Genomic DNA, 20,385 nt, shown 5'->3' on the forward strand with positions numbered 1-20,385 from the left:
TCGAGTACCTGCCAGACACTTGTTAAGCCCACAGTGAATATTTGTTGAATTGAGGATTAGGAACGTCCCTCAGCCCCTTTAACAATCCTGGTGGAACGCTCAGTGTGGAGGGGAAGATGGGACATCAGCGAGATTATGCCTTCTGGGGCACCCGTGGTCCACAGTTCAGGAACTTTGCCTCTCTCTGATACTCAAAAATAAAGAAGTGCCGTGGCCATAACTTTGTTTCTTTATTGACTTCTTTGACGAGGGGAAGCAGTTGACCGCCAGATTCGAAGAGCCCCTTTATGCCAGCATCCTACTGGCTGTCGGTTACCAAGGTGTAACTTGTCTGTCCTCCCGGTAGTTCCAAGGCCTGTCTCATCCTTAATCTTCCTGTCTTTTCGCCCTATCCTGGATAGAAGCCAGATAGGACAGACTGCCTACAGTATTCTTTTTGCTTCCAGAAGTTTAATGGATAATGCCAGGATAGTAGAGAGAATAAAACAGATTTTAGTGTGTTCAGAGTGTACTGACAGTTTTTGGGGCACATCATTTCTTTTTGCTCTGCGTCTTTTTTCCATTGTGTATCTTCTTGGCCTTCTGATCAACGTTCAAAACTAAATTCAGAAACTCTTCTTGGGATTTTTGCCCATTCACCTTATAAAAATTGGTTGCATCCTCATTTGACCCATGCTCTTCCTTCCACATTGCTTATGGTGTGCCTTGTCCTTTTGCAAGCATGTGATTCTGGATAAGCTTCATAAACTTTACAGCACTTCAGTTTCACATTTTCTAATGGGGTTGACGGTGATATCTACCTCTAGATGATTGAGTGAATGAACATATTTGGCACATAGTGGGCTTTCAGTAAGTGCTAGTTGCTAAATATTTCCTCCAGAATGTAGTTCTGTAAAACTACCAGGTCTCTGTATTCTTTGAACCTAGGACAGTAGCCACTGTGTAAGCCACGGTGAAGGATCCCTGCAAATGTTTGCCAGGTGACTCTGGTAGGGTGGACAACTGCTATATACTTAAGATGGTGATTAGGTATAACTACTGCAGTGAAGTTACAAATAAAATCAGTGATAATCTTTTCTCACATCTTGCATGGGGGGAACCAGGCTGTTTAAAATGGAGCAAATATAATTCTGGAGGAGAGCAGATGTACAAATCAGTAAACAGCAGGATTCCTATGAAATGGTCAAAGACTTACTCTTTTTTTTTATCTCTAATGGGGGATGAGGGGAGGAAATAGGGTAGCGTGGAGCGGATTATGACTCTAATATGAGGCATGTAGCTCAAGTCCAATGTGGAAAAGACCTAAAAGTAATATACTTTAAGTGCAACCTCTTTTACTCTGTTATCTCTGGTGTCGGTGGCATAGTTTGCTGGACTTTCATGGGATTGGAGAATGCCACGACCAGAAGGTGCTCTGGTGAAGTAATATCTAGAGATTGGAGGGAGATTGAAATGAAGACTGACTGGTGAGGTAGGGGAGGAATACTTAAATGTTAGCTTAGACTTTAGATGTGGATTCTTGGTTTAGAGTGAGGGGTGGGGGGTGGGGCGGTTGTGGCCATGAAGAGAAAATGTCATTTGGAAATTGGAGTTAGGAAACCGGAACTGGACAATGGATTTACCAGTCTTGATTTGCTTCTTGAAGGCTGGATGTATCCTGTTGAATTTTTTTTCTCTTAGTACCACCATCTTAGAGGTAAGTATTCAGGATATGGTTTTTTTTTTTTCAGGATATGTTTTTTTGAATGAATGAATGGCTGAATTACATTCTTTTGAATAGACTAGTAGCCACACATTGGAGAATATTTTTTGTTAATCTATCAAATAGAATCTCAAATTGGGCTGTATTCACTCCCAACTTATTGGGGATGTATGTGTTTCTGTGTTTAAGGGTGGGTAGGATGTTCTTTTAATGGATATCTTTTTAATTTCTTACATTTTGCTGATTCTGGCTTACTGTTTAATAATTTTTGTACGTTGAAAAAAAGGTGTATGTCTTTTTTCCTAGTAGCCCTGTCAACGGTATTGTAAATTCTGTCTTTTTTCACTTGAAGTTTTATGATTTACTATATTCTTTTTCTTTGATAATTTTAGGATGAAATTCTGAAAGCAGCGGTAATGAAATATGGAAAAAACCAATGGTCTAGGATTGCCTCACTTCTACACAGAAAATCAGCAAAGCAGTGCAAAGCCAGATGGTATGTATTAGTAAATGAGTGGAAAACAGAAATGACCTTAATTATGATGAGGAAAAATGTTATTTTTTTGGCCCTCACCAAAGAAAGCAGCATTGTGTTATAAAATAAAGTATGGCATGGAGGTGGGAATTTACATTTTACACTTCGCTGTCATATGTTTCCTTTAAGTTCTTAGGCAAGCCATTTTTCTATGCCCTTCATCTTCTGTTTTCTACCAATTAGATATAATATTTGGTCCTAACTCATGGAGATTTGAGGTTCAAATGAGTAAACGTATTTGAAAATGTCTTGTGAAGCACAAAATAAATCTACTGTGTAAACACAAAATAAATCTACTTTTATACAGATGGGGGTCCCTGCTTATTAAAAATGGATTGTGTTCCAAAAGTTACTGAGTTGGCTTTTGTGGAAGGTACATTTCTTAAAGAAATCATTGATAAACATAACGGTTAATTTTATAGACTAGTTCACAGCAGTAGAGTTTCTTTAAGATATAGTTGAAATATTGTGTATTTGCTACTGCAAAGGATAACATGAGCCAATACTACGCTTGTGATCTCTTTTCAAGTCACAGGATAGTGGACAATTAACTATTTGTTGGTATGATTGTTCTGGCTCCAACCTTGATCCATGTGGTACCAGAAACATTGTTTTGGATTGTATAAGAGTGATCTTATATGCCATACACCTGAAAGGGGAAAGAACCTTCAAGAGGAGGCTGGTCTTCAACCTGAAGAAGTGGTTCTGATTTCTGCTTCTCCTGGTGCAAAGAAGCATGGGGTTCCTGCCCCATGTTTGGTAGGGCTTAGATTTTGTTTGCTAGTCTCTCATCCAGTGAAGTAGACTAAATGGAAAAGGTGCATAGAGTAGGGAATTAGGAAAGACCAGGATTAACAGTGGTTTTATTTTAAAACATACCAAACAAAAATAGATGATACTGAAAAGCATTTAGTTAGTTACAGTCAAATGCTTGAAGAAGTAAGCCAAGTAGTTGTGAGAATCAAATCAAAATATGAGAAAGTGCTATGAAAACTACAAGCACTCAAAAAACATGTGGTTGTATTGTTTTAGTTCCAAAGAAATGTCAAAATCTCTAATAAAGTATAAAATAAGTGAAAACAATCACTAGCTGAGAAGGAAGGCATACAGATCAGTCTAGTTACTTTTCTTTTTAAGCCTTGGTAATCTTGCATAATCAAAATACAGTCAAATTTGGTGACAATAAGGTATATTGAATGGGTTACATTTAACCAGACTGACTACTATATTTATAATTGAAAGATGGAAATCAGTTTGCTTTTTTTCTTTTTCTTCAAGATATTAGAATCCAGTATATCTAATGTGTAAGTAGGATAGTCATGCTTTGTGGCTGATTAATGTATAACATGGTATTTTTAAAATAGGTATGAATGGCTGGATCCAAGCATTAAGAAAACAGAATGGTCTAGAGAAGAAGAGGAAAAACTCTTGCATTTGGCCAAGTTGATGCCTACACAGTGGAGGACCATTGCGCCAATCATTGGAAGAACAGCTGCCCAGTGCTTGGAGCACTATGAATTTCTCTTGTAAGTGAATATAAAAAAGCCTTATAAAAATGTGTATATATCTTTTTGAATGACACTTTTTGAATTCAGAGGAGCTAAAACTGGCTGAATCATATACCACATCTCATGTTGTTGATCAAAATTAGACATTGTTTACTTTTAAAAGGATAATATATACACTATATATGTATACAAATCATGCATGCTTATTGTAGAAAATCTGGTCAAAAAATAGTGAAAGCAAAAAAAAAAAAATCACCATCGCGCCAATCATTGGAAGAACAGCTGCCCAGTGCTTGGAGCACTATGAATTTCTCTTGTAAGTGAATATAAAAAAGCATTATAAAAATGTATATATATCTTTTTGAATGACACTGAGTAGATCTTTTTAAATTCAGAGGAGCTAAAACTGGCTGAATCATATACCACATCTCATGTTGTTGATCAAAATTAGATATCGTTTACTTTTAAAAGGATAATATATACAATATATATGTATACAAATCATGCATGCTTATTGTAGAAAATCTGGTCAAAAAATAGTGAAAACAAAAAAAAAAATCACCCATAATCACAATACGGGAACACTATTTTTTTATATTTCATCCCTAATTAAGGAACTGCCTGAATACTATTTCATAGTGCATGAAAACACTTAGTGAAATTATAGAGTTTTAATACCGCTTTTCAGATAAAGCAGTAGTAGAAATGCTTCTTGCTAGTGCCCATCCATTGGGTTTTTAGGAATACATAGTGCTAGAGTTAGGAAACCTTGTGTTTCTAAGACTTAATGGTTTATTGTGAACTAATTCCTCCGTGCTCTTATTTTTAGGGATAAAGCTGCCCAGAGAGACAATGAAGAGGAAACAACAGATGATCCGAGAAAACTTAAACCTGGAGAAATAGATCCAAATCCAGAAACAAAACCAGCACGGCCTGATCCAATTGATATGGACGAGGGTAAGTATATGCTTGTGAGGAATTTATTAACTTTGGAATATTGTTAACTCCTCAGTCCTCTTTTTTTTTTTTTGGTAAAAACTTATTTATGTATATGGAACTTGGGTACAAGCCAGAAGTGTAGGGGCAGTGAGAGATTCACCAGAGACAGAGTGGGGAGCAGAACAGGCAGATGGAAGAAGTACACTGCTGAGGGGAGCGGCGGGTCTGGAGAGGTCTGCCGCGCCATGTGGATCACTTCTGGAGCAGGGATCGAACTTGCATTGCAACGGCTGCGGTTAGCGTGCAGTCCTGTGTCCTTAGCATTGTGCTACCAGGGAAGGCCCTTAGGCCTCTTTGTAACTCTTTTGGTTCCTTTCTGAACTCCTTTGATTTTTAGGTTCCCAGTTCTGTTTGCAGTTGTTAGTACAAGTTGCCTGGATGTGTCCAGTTTTCTATTAATAGAATAATTGTTCTTTTTAGACAGTTTCCCTTTACCTTGGGGTTTTTCAATTTAATTAATAAACTAAACAGTGGAATGCTACTGGACACATTTCTCTGGAAACTACATAAACCCTTCAAGATTTTGTATTCTCATTCCCATTCAGAGAAGATAGCCAGCAGGTCAGGATTTTGGACTCCAGTCCTTCTGTTAAATACTTTTTAGATTTTAGGTCATCTGTGAAAAGGCAACATAAGATTATGATGGAGACTTAATGATGATTACTTAAAATCATAAGAATCAGAGAAACTGGGATTTTGATCCATGTCTGTAGTTAATTAGCTATTTGACTTTAGGTGAGTCATGATTTCTCTGAGTTTTGATTTTCTTTCTGCCAGATGGAGAATAGTAACATTTAATTTCCCAAGGTTGTTTTGAAATATTCAGTGAATATTTGTTGAGTTTTAAAGTTTTAAAAATTTGAAATGAAGGTAGTTGTTTTCAAAGTTAGACTATCTAAGGCTGGCTATATTAGGTATCACATGGGGAATTTTTAAAAACTACCAGGATCTGTCCTGGAGATACTGAGTCAGAAGGTGGGGTTATGGTTGGGAGAGAGGCAATCCTGAAATTCTTTTTTTAAAAGTTCTTTTATAATTCTGTTGAATAGCCTTATATGGGAATTGGTCTAAATTCTCAGTAATATTTACTCTGGACAGCCATGGGAAGGAAAGAAATAGTTCTTTGAAAAAAATGGTATATCTAATAAAGATTATCAGTTAAATAGTTTCAAAGAATAGTTATAGTTAAATAGTTAAAATAGTTTCAAAGAACAGTTCATGATCTGTGCTGTGCCAGTTAGTTGATAGAATGAAGGATGTAATTATAGCCTCCGTTATTGAATACTTGTTAGATGCTGTACTTCATTTTACTGAGCTTTTCTCAACATCCCCTTCTTTATTCTTTAAAGATTTATTTATTTATTCATACAGAACTGGGGTACAATCCAGAGGTACAGGGGTGGTGAGAGACAGAGTGGGGAGCAGAACTGGCAGATAGACGAAGCACACTGCTGAGGGGAGCAGCAGGCGGATCAGGAGAGGTCTCCCACGCCATGTGGTCTTCCCCGGGGCCAGGGATTGAACTCACACTGAAGCGGCTGCGGCTCACTTGCAGTGCTGCGTCCTAACCTGGTACACCACCAGGGAGGGCCCTCAACATCCCTTTCAAAAGGGAATTGTTAATTCCCACTTTATAGATGATAAAATTTGCTCAAATAAGTTATCCAGGGTCTAGCAAGTGGTAGGCCTGGATTTAACTTTAGTTTCTTCAACTTGAAAACTTAGGCTATTTCCATTATGCTAGACCATATGATTCTACTTAATGGTTTTTCTCATCTTAAGCACTGTGGTATGTTTCTCACATACTTTGTTGTTGTTGGAAAAGTGCTTAATTTTTCTTCTCTTTATTTTGGCAGATGAACTTGAGATGCTTTCTGAAGCTAGAGCTCGCTTGGCTAATACTCAGGGAAAAAAGGCCAAAAGGAAAGCAAGAGAGAAGCAATTGGAAGAAGCGAGGTATGGTTGGTTCCACCCATAGTTGAACAATTAGATTCTGTGCGTCCCTGGACCCACTAAAAACTACACGATCAATCCTGTTGGATGAGTAATAATTACAATTGTTCAATTCTAATTTGCTAATTTTTTTAATTACTTTTTTAAAAAAGAGGTTACATAAACTCCACAATTTTCAAAGTTACAGAAAAAAATTATTGTAAAAAAATTTTTTTGAAGAAATGACAGAAGTGATGTCCATATAGTTCACTCAGTATCTTGGATTTTTTCTGTTAGCATGGGAGGACTTGACTTGTGGTAGCCATCTGCTAGTCACATGGCCAGAACATACACAAAGCTACATGACTTATGCACTAATGCCAGGTAGCTGCTTTCTTTGGCTACTGTTGGGCAAGCACTAATGCTTGCATGCCTCATTTTTTGTTGGGGACTGGATACTGCGGAGCAGCAGCAGTTGTGGATATTAGTGTTCCCTTCACCTTCGTAATGTTATTTTCTTGCTTTGTTTAGTGACTGGCTGGGTTATGTAGTCATTCCTATATTCCATCTCACCTGCATGTAAAACCTCTGATGTTGGGTATAGTCCTGCTATGCCCACAGTCAGTTATCCTGGGATGATAGGATTTTAACAGGACTCTTTTTACTTATTTTTCCTCTGGCTACACCCAGCTGTTAAACTCTACTAATTGACAGCTGCTTGCTGTATTATTTCCAGCAGTATCTTTCAACACTGCTCCACAAATGGATCCAGTCAAATTTGGGCCCCTCCAAAGGGATAGTTACTGAGATCAGTGTTTGGTAATGTTCTGACCTCAGGAGGGCTTGTCCTACTTATCTGTTTCTCCTAGCACAATAGTGGGTTTACGGTTTGTGTCTGTAATGAATATCATTTCCTTCCCAGTTGCTTTTCTGCACAACCTCACTGCTTTTGAGAGTGCCCTTAATCTTGAACTCCATATCTTGCAAATGAAGTCAGTTTCTTTGGGGAGAGATTTGGAGTTTTCCGTTTTACTTTTGGGTTCTGACATGTTTGTCTCTGAGTGATCTCACTTTAGGAGTTAAGCTTAGTGGACGTTGTGGGCAACAGCACAGGAATCTTTGGCTTTTCTTTCCTAGCATGGAACCCTAGGGCAAGGGCTGTCCAGTCTTCTTAGCAGCTCTGTGCCCAAGGTAGAGCCTCAGTCTGGACAGAAGAAAGGAAGCTCCTACTTCTCAGCTACTCTTCATGGAACTTAGCTGCTGCAGTGAATATCGGAGGCAGGCTGAGAAATTCTAGTGACTTAACTCCTCTGGGAAGAAAAGCCCTTCTACTCTGTGTTCTTGACTGAACCAGTGTGGAATGGAGTTTGTGTCTCCCTGAGCTGGGAGGGGGCAGGTGGGGAGTGAGTGGGTCTTTGATTCTAATTCTGCAGACCTTATTGTTTTCTTAATAAATTTTAGTAGACTTTCTTGAATGTTTTTTCATTTGGTATATCCCCTTAGGACCCTTCTCAGAAACTTCTAGTTAACTAATTTTCATCATTTTCGCTTTTGACTGGGTTTGCAGAACCTCTTACGTTGTAGCTTGATTTTCCCCCTTTAATATTGTGAATATTTCTCATTAATTCATTAAAATTATAGCATTATGAGAAAGTATGAAGAAAAAGTTAAATGAAATTCCAATCTCCAGTAATTGTCAGTGTTAATACGTCACTATTTATAAAGTGAAATATAAGTGTGCATATAATCTTTACATGTTATTACATGTAAACTTGTCACATTTTATACACAGCAGTATGTCTTGGGCATCTTTCCACATCAGTACATTAACAAACTTTTCAAAGGTTAAATAGGACTGCTTAAAAAGTAGCTATCTTGGGCTCTCTCTGGTGGCGCAAGGAGGTAAAGCACTGCACTATGAAGCTCTCAGAAGCCACTGCAGCACAAGTTCGATTCCCAGCCAGGGAATGGACTCACATGGTGTGGCAGACCTCTTCTGACCCACCCGCTGCTCCCCTCAGCAGTGTGTTTCAGTCATCTGCCTGTTCTGCTCCCCACTCTGTCTCTGGTGAATCCTCTTACCCATCACACCTCTGGCCTGTACCCCATTTCTGTAAGCATAAATAAATCTTTTAAGAAAAAAAAGTAGCTGTCTTACAGTTATGTTATAGATTCATTTAATTTCATTTAATGTGATGTTTAAATTGTGTCTAGTTACTAAGTAATCACAAGCAGTGTTCAGTGAATGGTTTTGTAGTCTTTTCATTACTTATTTTCTATGCTTAAGGTTGAGGAGTGAAATTATTGGGTTAAAAATGTGAAAAACTGGCCCTCCCTGGTGGCGCAGCGGGTTAAAGCACTGCACTGAGAAGCTTAAGCCACTTCCGCATGAGTTCGATCCCTGCCTGCCCCGGAGGTGACCACATGGTGTGGCAGACCTCTCCTGGCCCGCCCACTGCTCCCCTCAGCAGTGTACTCAGCAGTGTACTTCGACATTCTGCCTGTTCTGCTCCCCACTCTGTCTCTGGTGGCTCCTCCCACCCTCCCACATCTCTGGCCTGTACCCCAGTTCTGTACAAATAAATAAATAAATCTTAAAAAAAAAAATGTGAAAAACTGTTTTTATTTGTGGTTCCAAATTGTCTCTTGGGAAAGATAATGGGAACTTTAGCATTACCATTGTGTAACACTGTCTACTTTATGAACCCTTGCCATTAAAATGAGAAATTGAGTATTGTTAACCAGTTATGCAGAAATATTACTTAAATTAACTTTTGACTCTTTTCAATTAAGTAAAACTTGTTTGCATTTTTTGGCTTAGTATATTCCTTTTGCTCTTTCTTTGTCCTTAGGGTTCATTTAAAAAAAATCAAAAAAACTTGTAAGGGTCCTATATTAACTTGTGAATTTTTTTTGTTTTAATTTTTAATTTTGTTTATATGAATTTGTAAGAATAGTGCTGTAGATATAAAATTTCAATTTCAAAGCCATTGATCTTTTTTCTTGCCCTTGGTTTAGCTTGCATTTTGTAAATACATTACTATAGATAACACATTACTTATATTTCCTGCTGGTTTTTCTCTTTGCTTTATTGTATATGTGCATATATGTATTTGTATTGAGCTTTAAATCAAAACCGGATTTTGGTGAATGACACGAGGTGAGAATTTAAATAAATGTTTTTTCCTTCAGTAAACAGGTTTCTTAATGCTCGGTGAATTCACCTCTTTACCTTGTTACTTGTTTTTCAAGGTAATCTGTGTTGTTTTTCTTCAGGCGTCTTGCTGCCCTCCAAAAGAGAAGAGAACTTCGAGCAGCTGGCATAGAAATTCAGAAAAAAAGAAAAAAGAAGAGAGGTGTTGATTATAATGCTGAAATCCCATTTGAAAAAAAGCCTGCTCTTGGTTTCTATGATACATCTGAGGAAAATTACCAGGCTCTTGATGCAGATTTCAGAAAATTAAGACAGCAGGACCTGGATGGGGAGCTGCGATCGTAAGTTGCCCTGCTGATTTTGAAACTGGGAAAACAATAGGAATTTTATAGAGGACCAGATACTATCTTTGCTGGGGCCAGGTTTTTTTTTTTTTAATATATATGTAGGTCACTGTGGCCTACATATGTTTTTATTTAATTAATGGTTTCTCACTTTTCTGAGAGAACCAGTAACCCTGGCTGTCAGGATTTTGGCACAGAATGATTTTTATCTCCTGAATTATTAGTGCTTGGCTCTTCGTGAACTGTCTACTTACTGAGTCACAATCTTAAAATTTATGTGTACTTGTGAACAGATTTGCATGTTTACTAATTGTCTACAGGAACCTGTCAGAGTTTGATCTGGTTCTTTTTTTTTCCTAGCAAAAATTTTATCTTGTTTTTATTAAGATGAAATTTAAAGAAATTACCAGTGCATTTTAGAACCTTTTCACTTGGGTGGAGATAATTAGCTATTTATAAGATGTATGTCGTAAGGTGTAAATTTTGCCTGTTTCTGGGGATTTTTAGACTTAATATCTGAGTATTATGGGGAGAATCTCTTTGAATTGTCATTGAGTTTTAGTTTTCTGCTCTCTAATTGACTTTCCATTTCTGTTGATGTGAATTATTACTTAACAACAGATGTCAACCTCTGGATGGTTCTCTGTTGTACTTCTCACTTTAGAACATTGCTCTAGGTAGGTGTTATAGTAAAATATTGAAGAGGAAAAATCATTTTGAAGAAGTAGAGGGCCCTTCCCGATGGTACAGTGGGTTGGAGTGCAGCACTGTGAAGCTAACTGCAGCTCAGGTTTGATTCCCGGTCAGGGAAGTGACCCACATGGTGCAGCAGACCTCTCTTCCTCAGCAGAGTATTACAGTGGATCTGCCTGTTCTGCTCCACACTGTGTTTCTGGTGTATACTCTCACCTTCCCCTTAGTGTTCCCTCCAATACCTCTGGCCCATGACCCAGTTCTTGTGTGCATAAATAAATAATCTTAAAAAAAAGAGGTAGATGAGGGAAAGACCAGAGAAGATGACATGCAGAAGGGAAGAGGCATCCTGGAGCTTTGGCAGACGGCCTTGGGCCTGGCTTTGGGCTTTCTACCAACTTTTTGGCTTTATTTGTCAGGACTTAAATGTCCTTTTGAAAAAATTGTGTCTTAAAAGATAACTGGAAAAAAAAAGATAACGGATAGTATTTTTAATAGGGAACTGAAAATCGATAAGTTTTAATACTGTCCCTTTTGTATGATTATTTACCTTTCTATATGCTTGTTTTTATACCATTTTTCTATGTGCATCTTTATTTTCATATGAATGTTCATGATACCAGAGTCATTTGTTTTGCTTTTGACTTTATATGTTGTATTTTGCTTATCAGTCTTTATAGCTGCACAGTTTATATCTAGTACTTAAATTACTGAGTGTGAGGCCTACCTTGTGCACCCTGAGTTCAATCCCCAGCCAGGGAGCTGACCCACGTTTGGCACAGCAGTTTTCTCCTGTCTTGCCTGCTCTTCCCCTTGGCAGGCAAACAGTAAATCCATCTGTTCTGCTCTCCACTTTGTGGTGAATCTTCTCCCCACCCTGACACCTCTGATATACAGCCAGTTCTTCTATGTGTAAGAAAAAAAAATACTGAGTGTATCCTGCTTTTGTAATAATCTGTTGCTATTCTGAGTGTGCATTTCACTGGAATACAGTAGGTAGGTAGTGGTGTAGGGAACAAGTTAAGGTATATAACTTTTGTCTTTTTATTAGTAATTTTCTTAGGAACAGAATTATTTTGTTTAAAATGTCTTTGAGTATTTGTGTGCTTATAATGTTTTGCTTCTACATGACTTAAATCTCTTTTCTACCTTGACCCATGACAGTGAAAAAGAAGGAAGAGATAGAAAAAAAGACAAGCAGCATTTGAAAAGGAAAAAAGAATCTGATTTACCGTCGGCTATTCTTCAAACTAGTGGTGTTTCTGAATTTACTAAAAAGAGAAGTAAATTAGTACTTCCTGCTCCTCAGGTAATCTGATAAAAAGTTTTTTCGCGTGTGAACGCAAATCCTTATCATTTATTCAGCAAATGTTTGAGGACCTGTGTACCTGGCCTTTGCTCGGTGCTTGGGTTAGGTTCCTTTAAAAAATTCACAATGCTACTGGTGAGCGTATAGAAATAAAACATTCATACAGAAATAAATCATTGTGCTACAGCATAATAAATGAGCAGAAACTTCTTTATCAAGAATTATGTTAGTCCTTAAGCTGATCATATGATGACCTAGTAAGTGTTATCTCTAGCAATTTGTCAGCATTTTAGGGCTCCAGGCCTCTTTCTTACAGTTGACTTGGATGAAGATAATATTTGACTTTGTGGGCTTCAGCCTGCCTTTTTTATTTTTTAATTTTTTATTGGGGACAATTTTTTTTTATACAGTTTATTTTTACATCATTTTGTACTTTTTTTTTCCATCTCAATTATAATCCCCACGGGTTTCCCATCACCAAGTCACCTGTATAGCCTGCCTTTTTTTAAGGGAATGTTATGCTGTGTCATTCTTTTCTGAACAACTGTGATACTCAATATGGGAATTGTGGAGGAAAGAGAAACACAGTCCTTCACTCAGCAGGCTCTGTTCCTTTGACTAAATTATAGTTGGCTGCAAAATGGGAATTTTGAATGAGCTCTTGTTTTGAGTTGTACCATTCTGTAGAATTGGACAGTTCAATGGAACATATGGATAGACTTTGACCTAAAGAGTTGCTTTCCCCAAGTGAGTGCATTGGCTCCGTCAACACAGGATTCTTGTCGGATGCTGCCGTTACTGGTAGTGATACATACAAACAAATACATACTTTATTATGATATTGCTTAAGTTGCAATTTTGCATATTTTTTTTCTTAATACACCTCAGGATATTTATTTTGGTAAAATTAAGATAGTATCTTGATTTTCGTAGGGATTTTGTGGTTCACTGGACTCAATTGATGAATAGTTTGTACAAACACTATGTTCTTGATTTATTACTTTTTTGGGTTTGAAATAATACATGTATGAAAATAACAAGCCTTTGCTGTTTAGTATGACATACTCCATATGTCATATATGGAGTTCTTCCTTCTCTTGCTCCTGCATTATAAGGGAAGATTTGAAATCTTTATTATGTGAATTTTTAAGCCCATATAAAATAGAGAGTAGTACAGTGAACCCTTCTGTACTTACCACGTAGCTTCAACTGCAAATCTTTCTGGACTTTGGAGAAACTTCAAAGTATATTGTGATAACTGCTTATTATGATAACTTTCCCTCCCTCCCTCAGATTTCAGATGCAGAACTCCAGGAAGTTGTCAAAGTAGGCCAAGCAAGTGAAATTGCACGTCAAACTGCTGAGGAATCTGGCATAACAAACTCTGCTTCCAGTACTCTTTTGTCTGAGTACAATGTCACCAACAATAGCATTGCTCTTAGAACACCACGAACGCCAGCTTCCCAGGACAGAATTCTGCAGGTAAGCTGTCTTGTAGTAGAGTGAGCTTTTCACTGTGTTTATTGCCCTGAAAAGTAGTGTGAAGGAGACCCTCCCTGGTGGCACAACAGGTTAGGACGCAGCACTGCAAGCTGGCCATAGCCACTTCAGTGCAGGTTCAATCCTTGGCCCTGGAGGTGATCCACATGGTGCGGCAGACCTCTCCTGACCCGCCCGCTGCTCCTGTTAGTGTACTTCATCGATCTGCCTGTTCTGCTTCCTACTCTATCTCTGGGGAAGCCTCTCACCACCCCTGCACTCTGGCTTGTACCCCAGTTCTGTATGCATTAAAAATAAACACATAAAAAAAAAAGAAGTTTAAAAAAAGAAAAGTAGTGTGAAGGAGAATACAAAGTTTGGTTGTTTCCTTTAAGGTAAACAATTTGAAACAGTTCTGAATGCATAGATCCTAGCCATGTCTGTAGTAGGGAATGAAATAAAAAATTCAGCTATTTGGTGGTTTTGTTCCTACATTTATTAAATCATAGGTTTTTTTTTTTTAAACCCATCTTCATTAGTCTTTAGGGCCTGTCGGCAAAGCATAGTGTTTTAAAATTTCACATTGTCTGGCAATCCTAGAACGAAAATCACATGCAGTCAAGTAATTTTTTAAATTTTCTTGCAGCCTGTGTATAGAGCCACCTCTTTCTTCAACTTAACCCCTTTCTAAATGTAGCTCTTTCTGCTTGCTTGTCTGTCCCCTCCTTTTTTATATAATGAATCTGCCCTTTTGGATATAAAAATAAAATCCTCCTTGCATTTCTATTCTTAGTTAGACACAGCCTGCTGTCAGTACTACATCTCTCTCTAATACCTGGTGTTAGAGCTCTCTGTGTTCTTAGGGTGTCTTGCAAAACACTTTTGAGTCTTTCAGCAACCTTTATAGTTAGGTCTGTATTCTTAAGGTTTTGATTCAGCAAATAAGAGATAGTAATAAAAATAGTTGTGCTTTTCATTGATTGTTCTTTAGAGACACCACTACATTTATTTATTTATTTATTTATTTTAAAGATTTATTTATTTATTCGTACAGAACTGGGGTACAGGCCAGAAATGCGGAGGGTGAGAGGAGTCACCAGAGACAGAGCGGGGAGCAGAACAGGCAGATCAACGAAATACACTCTGAGGGGAGCAGCGTGCGGGTCAGGAGAGGTCTGCCTCGCCATGTGGTCGCCTCCGGGGCAGGCGGGGATCGAACTCATGTGGAAGTGGCTTTAGTTTCTTTGTGCTGTGCTTTAACCTGCTGCGCCACCAGGGAGGGCCAATTTTTTAAAATTACTTTATTGCTAAGATACTTTTTTAGTTTTAGGCATTTTCAGCCTTAAGATTTGAATACTTGGCATTCTCAAACCCTGTACCTCCACTATTCATTCTCTCATCTTCATGGTTATGATATGATTTTGATTAGCATGTTCGTGATTTACCCTTAAGAGACTGTAAATTATGTTTATTGCTGAGCCGTAAAGTGCCTTGTAGTTACTTTATTTAACAGTATTTTGTTTTTCTTTGAGTTACAAATCTTTGTTTTAGTCTCTTGCTAAATTTTCTGATTGTTTAGCATTAATTCAACTCTGGACTTACTTTTTTTTAAAGATTCATTTATTTATGCTTACAGAACTGGGGTATAGGCCAGAGATGTGGTAGGTGAAAGGATTCACCAGAGACAGAGTGAGGAGCAGAACAGGCAGATCGATGAAGTACACTGCAGAGGGGAGCAGTGCAGGTGGATCAGGAGAGATCTGCCACGCCATGTGGGTCAGCTCCCTGGCTGGGGATCGAACTTGTGCTGCAGTGGCTTCTGAGAGCTTCATAATGCAGTGCTTTAACCTGTTGTGCCACCAGGGAGAGCCCTGCCCCTGTTTTTTTTTTTTGTCTTAATTGGTCTTTTGGTTATTGCCAGGAAATACTCTGCTTTTTATCTTTATTCATTTGTTAAATTTTTACTGTATTTAATTTTGAGGAGCTCTTTTGTAAGTTTTTTTTTTGACACTTTATTCATATTTGATGAGTTTTTAAATTCTTTTGTGGCAGCCGATAATGGTTTTGTTTTTATGTCTTCCCTGCATAGGCTTTCAGATCTTTTCTCTTGAGTTACTTCCCCAGAGAAGTAGTTTCCAACCTCCTGCCTAGGGGGTATAAAACAAGACAACTTTGGGTTCCTAGATAAAGAAAAATGCTTTAGAGTAACAAAGAGTACACACAGGACTTTGACAACATGAAGTTAAATTTTCTTTCCATGAATAAAGACATAACAATGGAGTAAGCCTGGCTATCATTGTCTTTGTTTTGCCCTAAAATTTAGTGATTTAAAACATTTTGTTCTTACAGTTTCTTTGGTCAGGAATTCAGACACGGTACAGAAAGAAAGACTTACCTCTGTTCTGTGTCTAGGTCGTCTCAGCTAGGAAGGCTCAACATTTGGGGGTGACTTGATTATAGGGTCTGCTGTGTCTGGTGTTTGATGCTGGCTGTGGATTGGGTTACTTAGCTGGGAGTGTGGAGTAAGTCTTTTGTGGCCTCTCCATGTGACTTGGACCTTTGCACAGCCCACTGACTGCAAAAGAGTCAGACTTCTCCCCAGGTTTCTCTGGGCTCCCGTGTGCATGGAGTAGTGAGTGAGGTGGGAATCTGCATTTTTTCTGACTTTGGAAGTCACCACTGTCAGTTACAAGTGAAACTAGATTCAGCAGAAGGGACGTAGATCCCACCTCTTAATGGAGCAGTATCAAGGTTGGATTATGGAAAGAGCATATGGGAATGAGGGATATGTAAAATACCAGTCGCTCACAGACTTGGGAATTAAGACTTTCAGGTGCAGTGATATTAATGAGTGTAGGTTATATTGAAGGAGTGTATAGTTAGTTCTGCCTACAGAGATCAGGCAAGACTTCAGGATGGAATCTGCCTTCATGAGTTTTCTTATGCGGTGGATAGGTCAGTTCTACTTCCAGTAGAAGAAACAGACTCAAACATAAGTGTTTTGACATTTACTTTAAGTGCATATTGGGAATTCTAAATACTTATTAGTTCTTTATGCTTTTAAAAGAAGTTTGGCACAGCTAATGTAAGAAACTTTGGGTAATGGTAATTCCAAATGCAAGGCCACAACATTTCTGGGCATAATAAAACTTCATTCCAAAATTTCTTGACATGTTTGTTATACTGTGCTCCAGTACTCATTTTCTCTTTGGTCTTCCTTGAGCAAATATGTAAGGATTCTTCTTGCTTGAAGATTAGTTATGTAGGGACAGAAGAGAGTATTATACTACCCCATGTAAAGTTGTTTTAAAACACACTTCTTTACCTTTTTACCTAGGAAGCCCAGAACCTTATGGCCCTCACCAATGTGGATACTCCATTAAAAGGTGGACTTAATACCCCTTTGCATGAGAGTGACTTTTCAGGTGTAACACCGCAGCGGCAAGTTGTACAGACTCCCAACACTGTTCTTTCTACCCCGTTCAGGTATTGTAAACAAGCCAGTGTTCTCTAATTTAGAAAAGTTTGAATTTGAGGACTTGGACATGTTTGCTTTAATAATGTTGACAGAGAATGGACACAAATGATCAACTTTTTCTTTTTTTTTCCACTTTTTGCTAAATACCGTAGTATCTAGGAAATGGTTAAATGGTTAAATACTATATGAAGCTTCCTTTTTTCAGTTTCTGGTTTTTTCATTTCTGAGTGTTTATCTAATTTAAAAGAGGAAATAAATTCATTGTTAATGATCATTTGGTGAATTAAAAATATATATTCCTATTTATGCATATGTTACTGTATTTCCCCCTCTACGTTTTATTATAAAACTTTCTAACTTTCTGAAAGGTTGGATTACTTTTACCTTTGGTAAGCAAACATTGACACATCCAACACCTACGTTCTACAGTTGTTGATATTTTACTATGTTGGCTTTATTACTATGTGTCTATCTGTTAAGTCATCTTTCTTTTTCATGTATTTCAAAATAAGTTGTAGGTATCAGTCTACTTCACCTCTAAACACTTCTTTGTGCATATCATTAACTAATTCAGAGGTCAGTGTTTGTTTATACTTATAATTGTAAACTTATATTTTTAAAAAGGCAAACATTAAACATACTGATCTTTTAAAAGCCAGAGATACTTGGAGATACTCTAATTTTAAATCTTAGTATATGTGCTCCTACTTGGTTGTTTTATGGGAAGCTTCTTTGTTTCAGCCATACTTGACAACAGGATCAAGAAATATTGGCAGCCAGATCCTTAGATAACATTTAATATATTTTGCAAGGCTTGTAAGAGAGCCTAATCCCTTTTTTTCCATGTATGTCTTATCTCTCAACTAGATTGTAAGCTCCTTTGGGGCAGGGACCATGTATTATACGGTAACACCTCTACCTCACCTCTTGGGAACAACTGTCCGGCATCACCAACTGTCTGGAACACAGCCAAGATACAGGAAGTAAGCACCCCGTACCCCCCAAAAAAAGACTTTGAACAATTAAAATATAAGTTGCAAAGTCTACAAACTTTAGCTTACCAGACTCTCTTAGCCTTCATTGAGAATTATTTGTGCTTAGATGCGATTCTAAAAGCTTGGTGTTTGGTTTCTGAACAGAATGTAAAGGGAGAAACTACCTAAAAAAAGTGTGCACACTGATGATAATCATGTTGTGGTCAACAGCTTTGAGTAGGGCGTAGACATATGATTAGATGATGAAGACACTGAACTCAGAAGAGTCACCTGGTGTCTTGGAGTGTGCTGACTGACTCTCTATCCACTGTATGTTTTCAGTCACCCCACTACGTCAATAAAGGTTTGGTGGACTTGTTTTAGGAAGGCAAGTAAAAGCCCAATGTAGTGACTTTATTTGAAGTTATAAAAATAATGAGTGTAGTAAGTTATAAAAATAACGAGTGTAAATATTAAGGTAGCTGAACTAATCTTGTTTTAACTTAGAAATCTAACTTAAAACCAGGAAGAGAGACAGAGTTTTTGGAATCAGTGTTTTCTGCTTTACTTATAAAATAACTTACATGAAAAACATTTGAATGCACTATCTAAGGAATGTGGCACCTTGATTAGCTGGGGTTTCTGTCTTTCTAGGACTCCTTCTCATGGATCTGAAGGGCTAACACCCCGAAGTGGGACAACTCCTAAACCAGTTATTAACTCCACCCCGGGTAGAACTCCTCTTCGAGACAAGTTAAACATTAATCCTGAGGATGGAATGGCAGACTACAGTGATCCCTCTTATGTGAAGCAAATGGTACGTGTCAGTTCCGTTTTAATAGCCTTGTTGAAAAAATTACTCTTGGATGTCAAACTAAAATTTGCCTCTTGTCAGTGCATATTACATATATCTAAGTACTATCCATCTCTCTGAAGTATAAACTTCTCTAAGACAAAGGGATGTCCTTATTTAACTGTAGATGCCTTGAAGTGTCCAGATCTGTGTTTTGCACACATTTTACTTTTTTTTTGCATTTCTCATCATAGATTTTTAAAAATATATTTTATATATTCATTACATCATCCTTCATTTTTGTACAATGCATGATTTCCCTGTGAAATTCCCACCAGTGTTTCACCCGTGCACCATCACCTTAGTTCCTGGTGCTCTTCCTAGTCCTGTCCTGACTCTTCTCCTTCCCCCTCATCTACAGAGTATCTCTGAGCTGTAGTTGCCTGATGATTTTTTTTTTTACTTTATTATTATTATTATTTTTTTCCTCATTCCTTATTTGGTCTCTCTACATTCCTCCTATAAGTGAGACCATTTGATAATTTTTCTTTTCTTTCTCGCTTATTTCACTGAGCATAATCCCTTCCAGCTCCATCCATGTTGCTGCAAGAATAAAAGGTTCCTTTTCTTAAGTCTTACAAATCATCTTCTTTTTCTAGTTTCCACAGGTAGACTAAACCTAATCTGAAAAGATGCCCGAATGTTGTGTATTTATTTTCAGGTTAGGTATTATTGTCCAAGGACAAATTCACTTTTAAACTTGTTCTATTCATTTACTATTAAGCTTCATTGTTAGAAATGCTTTTGTTAAATAGAAATCCTAAAGGAATTAAAGTCTCAATTCTGAAATTAAAAATGAAATTATTTTTTTAGAATTAAAAGTAGATCACTTATTTTTTAGAATCTCTTACAGAACATTGTTTGTATACTTAATGCCTATGAATTCAGAAGGACCAATTCTTTTCTACAGGAAAGAGAATCTCGTGAACATCTCCGTTTAGGGTTGTTGGGCCTTCCAGCCCCTAAGAATGACTTTGAAATTGTTCTACCAGAAAATGCTGAGAAGGAGCTGGAAGACCGTGAAGTTGATGATACTTATATTGAAGATGCTGCTGATGTGGATGCACGAAAGCAGGTGAGTAACTGTGATGAAAAGGAAGTGTGAATTTGCAGAATGTGTTAGTAGGCTGTAGGACTGAAGAATGGCCATTAAATATCTCAAGATCTCTATTTAAAATTCTTTTTTTTTTCTAAAGATTTATTTATTTATTTATATGGAACTGGGGTACAGGCCAGGGATGTGGAGGGTGAGAGGATTCACCAGAGACAGGGAGAGGAGCAGAACAGGCAGATTGACGAAGTACACTGCTGAGGGGAGCAGCGGGCGGGCCAGGAGAGGTCTGCCACGCCTTGTGGTCACCTCCAGGGCAGGCGGGAATCGAACTCATGCGGAAGTGGCTTTAGCTTCTCAGTGCTGTGCTTTAA

The 20,385-nt window shown here is 37.8% G+C and overlaps 1 protein-coding gene across 1 annotated transcript in view; it reads left to right on the forward strand.

Annotated features, from left to right (window-relative positions):
* Positions 1 to 20,385, forward strand: part of CDC5L (cell division cycle 5-like) — a 43,625-nt gene that overhangs the window by 550 nt on the left and 22,690 nt on the right. The window contains exons 2-11 of the mRNA XM_004673536.2: positions 2,095 to 2,198; positions 3,602 to 3,763; positions 4,575 to 4,702; positions 6,601 to 6,700; positions 9,953 to 10,171; positions 12,032 to 12,176; positions 13,470 to 13,658; positions 16,993 to 17,141; positions 18,762 to 18,924; positions 19,871 to 20,035. Coding sequence (XP_004673593.1) covers positions 2,095 to 2,198; positions 3,602 to 3,763; positions 4,575 to 4,702; positions 6,601 to 6,700; positions 9,953 to 10,171; positions 12,032 to 12,176; positions 13,470 to 13,658; positions 16,993 to 17,141; positions 18,762 to 18,924; positions 19,871 to 20,035 — 1,524 coding nt within the window. The remainder of the gene's footprint in view (positions 1 to 2,094; positions 2,199 to 3,601; positions 3,764 to 4,574; positions 4,703 to 6,600; positions 6,701 to 9,952; positions 10,172 to 12,031; positions 12,177 to 13,469; positions 13,659 to 16,992; positions 17,142 to 18,761; positions 18,925 to 19,870; positions 20,036 to 20,385) is intronic.

This window comes from Condylura cristata, unplaced genomic scaffold (genome assembly GCF_000260355.1).
Source record: "Condylura cristata isolate star-nosed mole 26May11 unplaced genomic scaffold, ConCri1.0 scaffold00001, whole genome shotgun sequence".
NCBI lineage: Eukaryota > Metazoa > Chordata > Mammalia > Eulipotyphla > Talpidae > Condylura > Condylura cristata.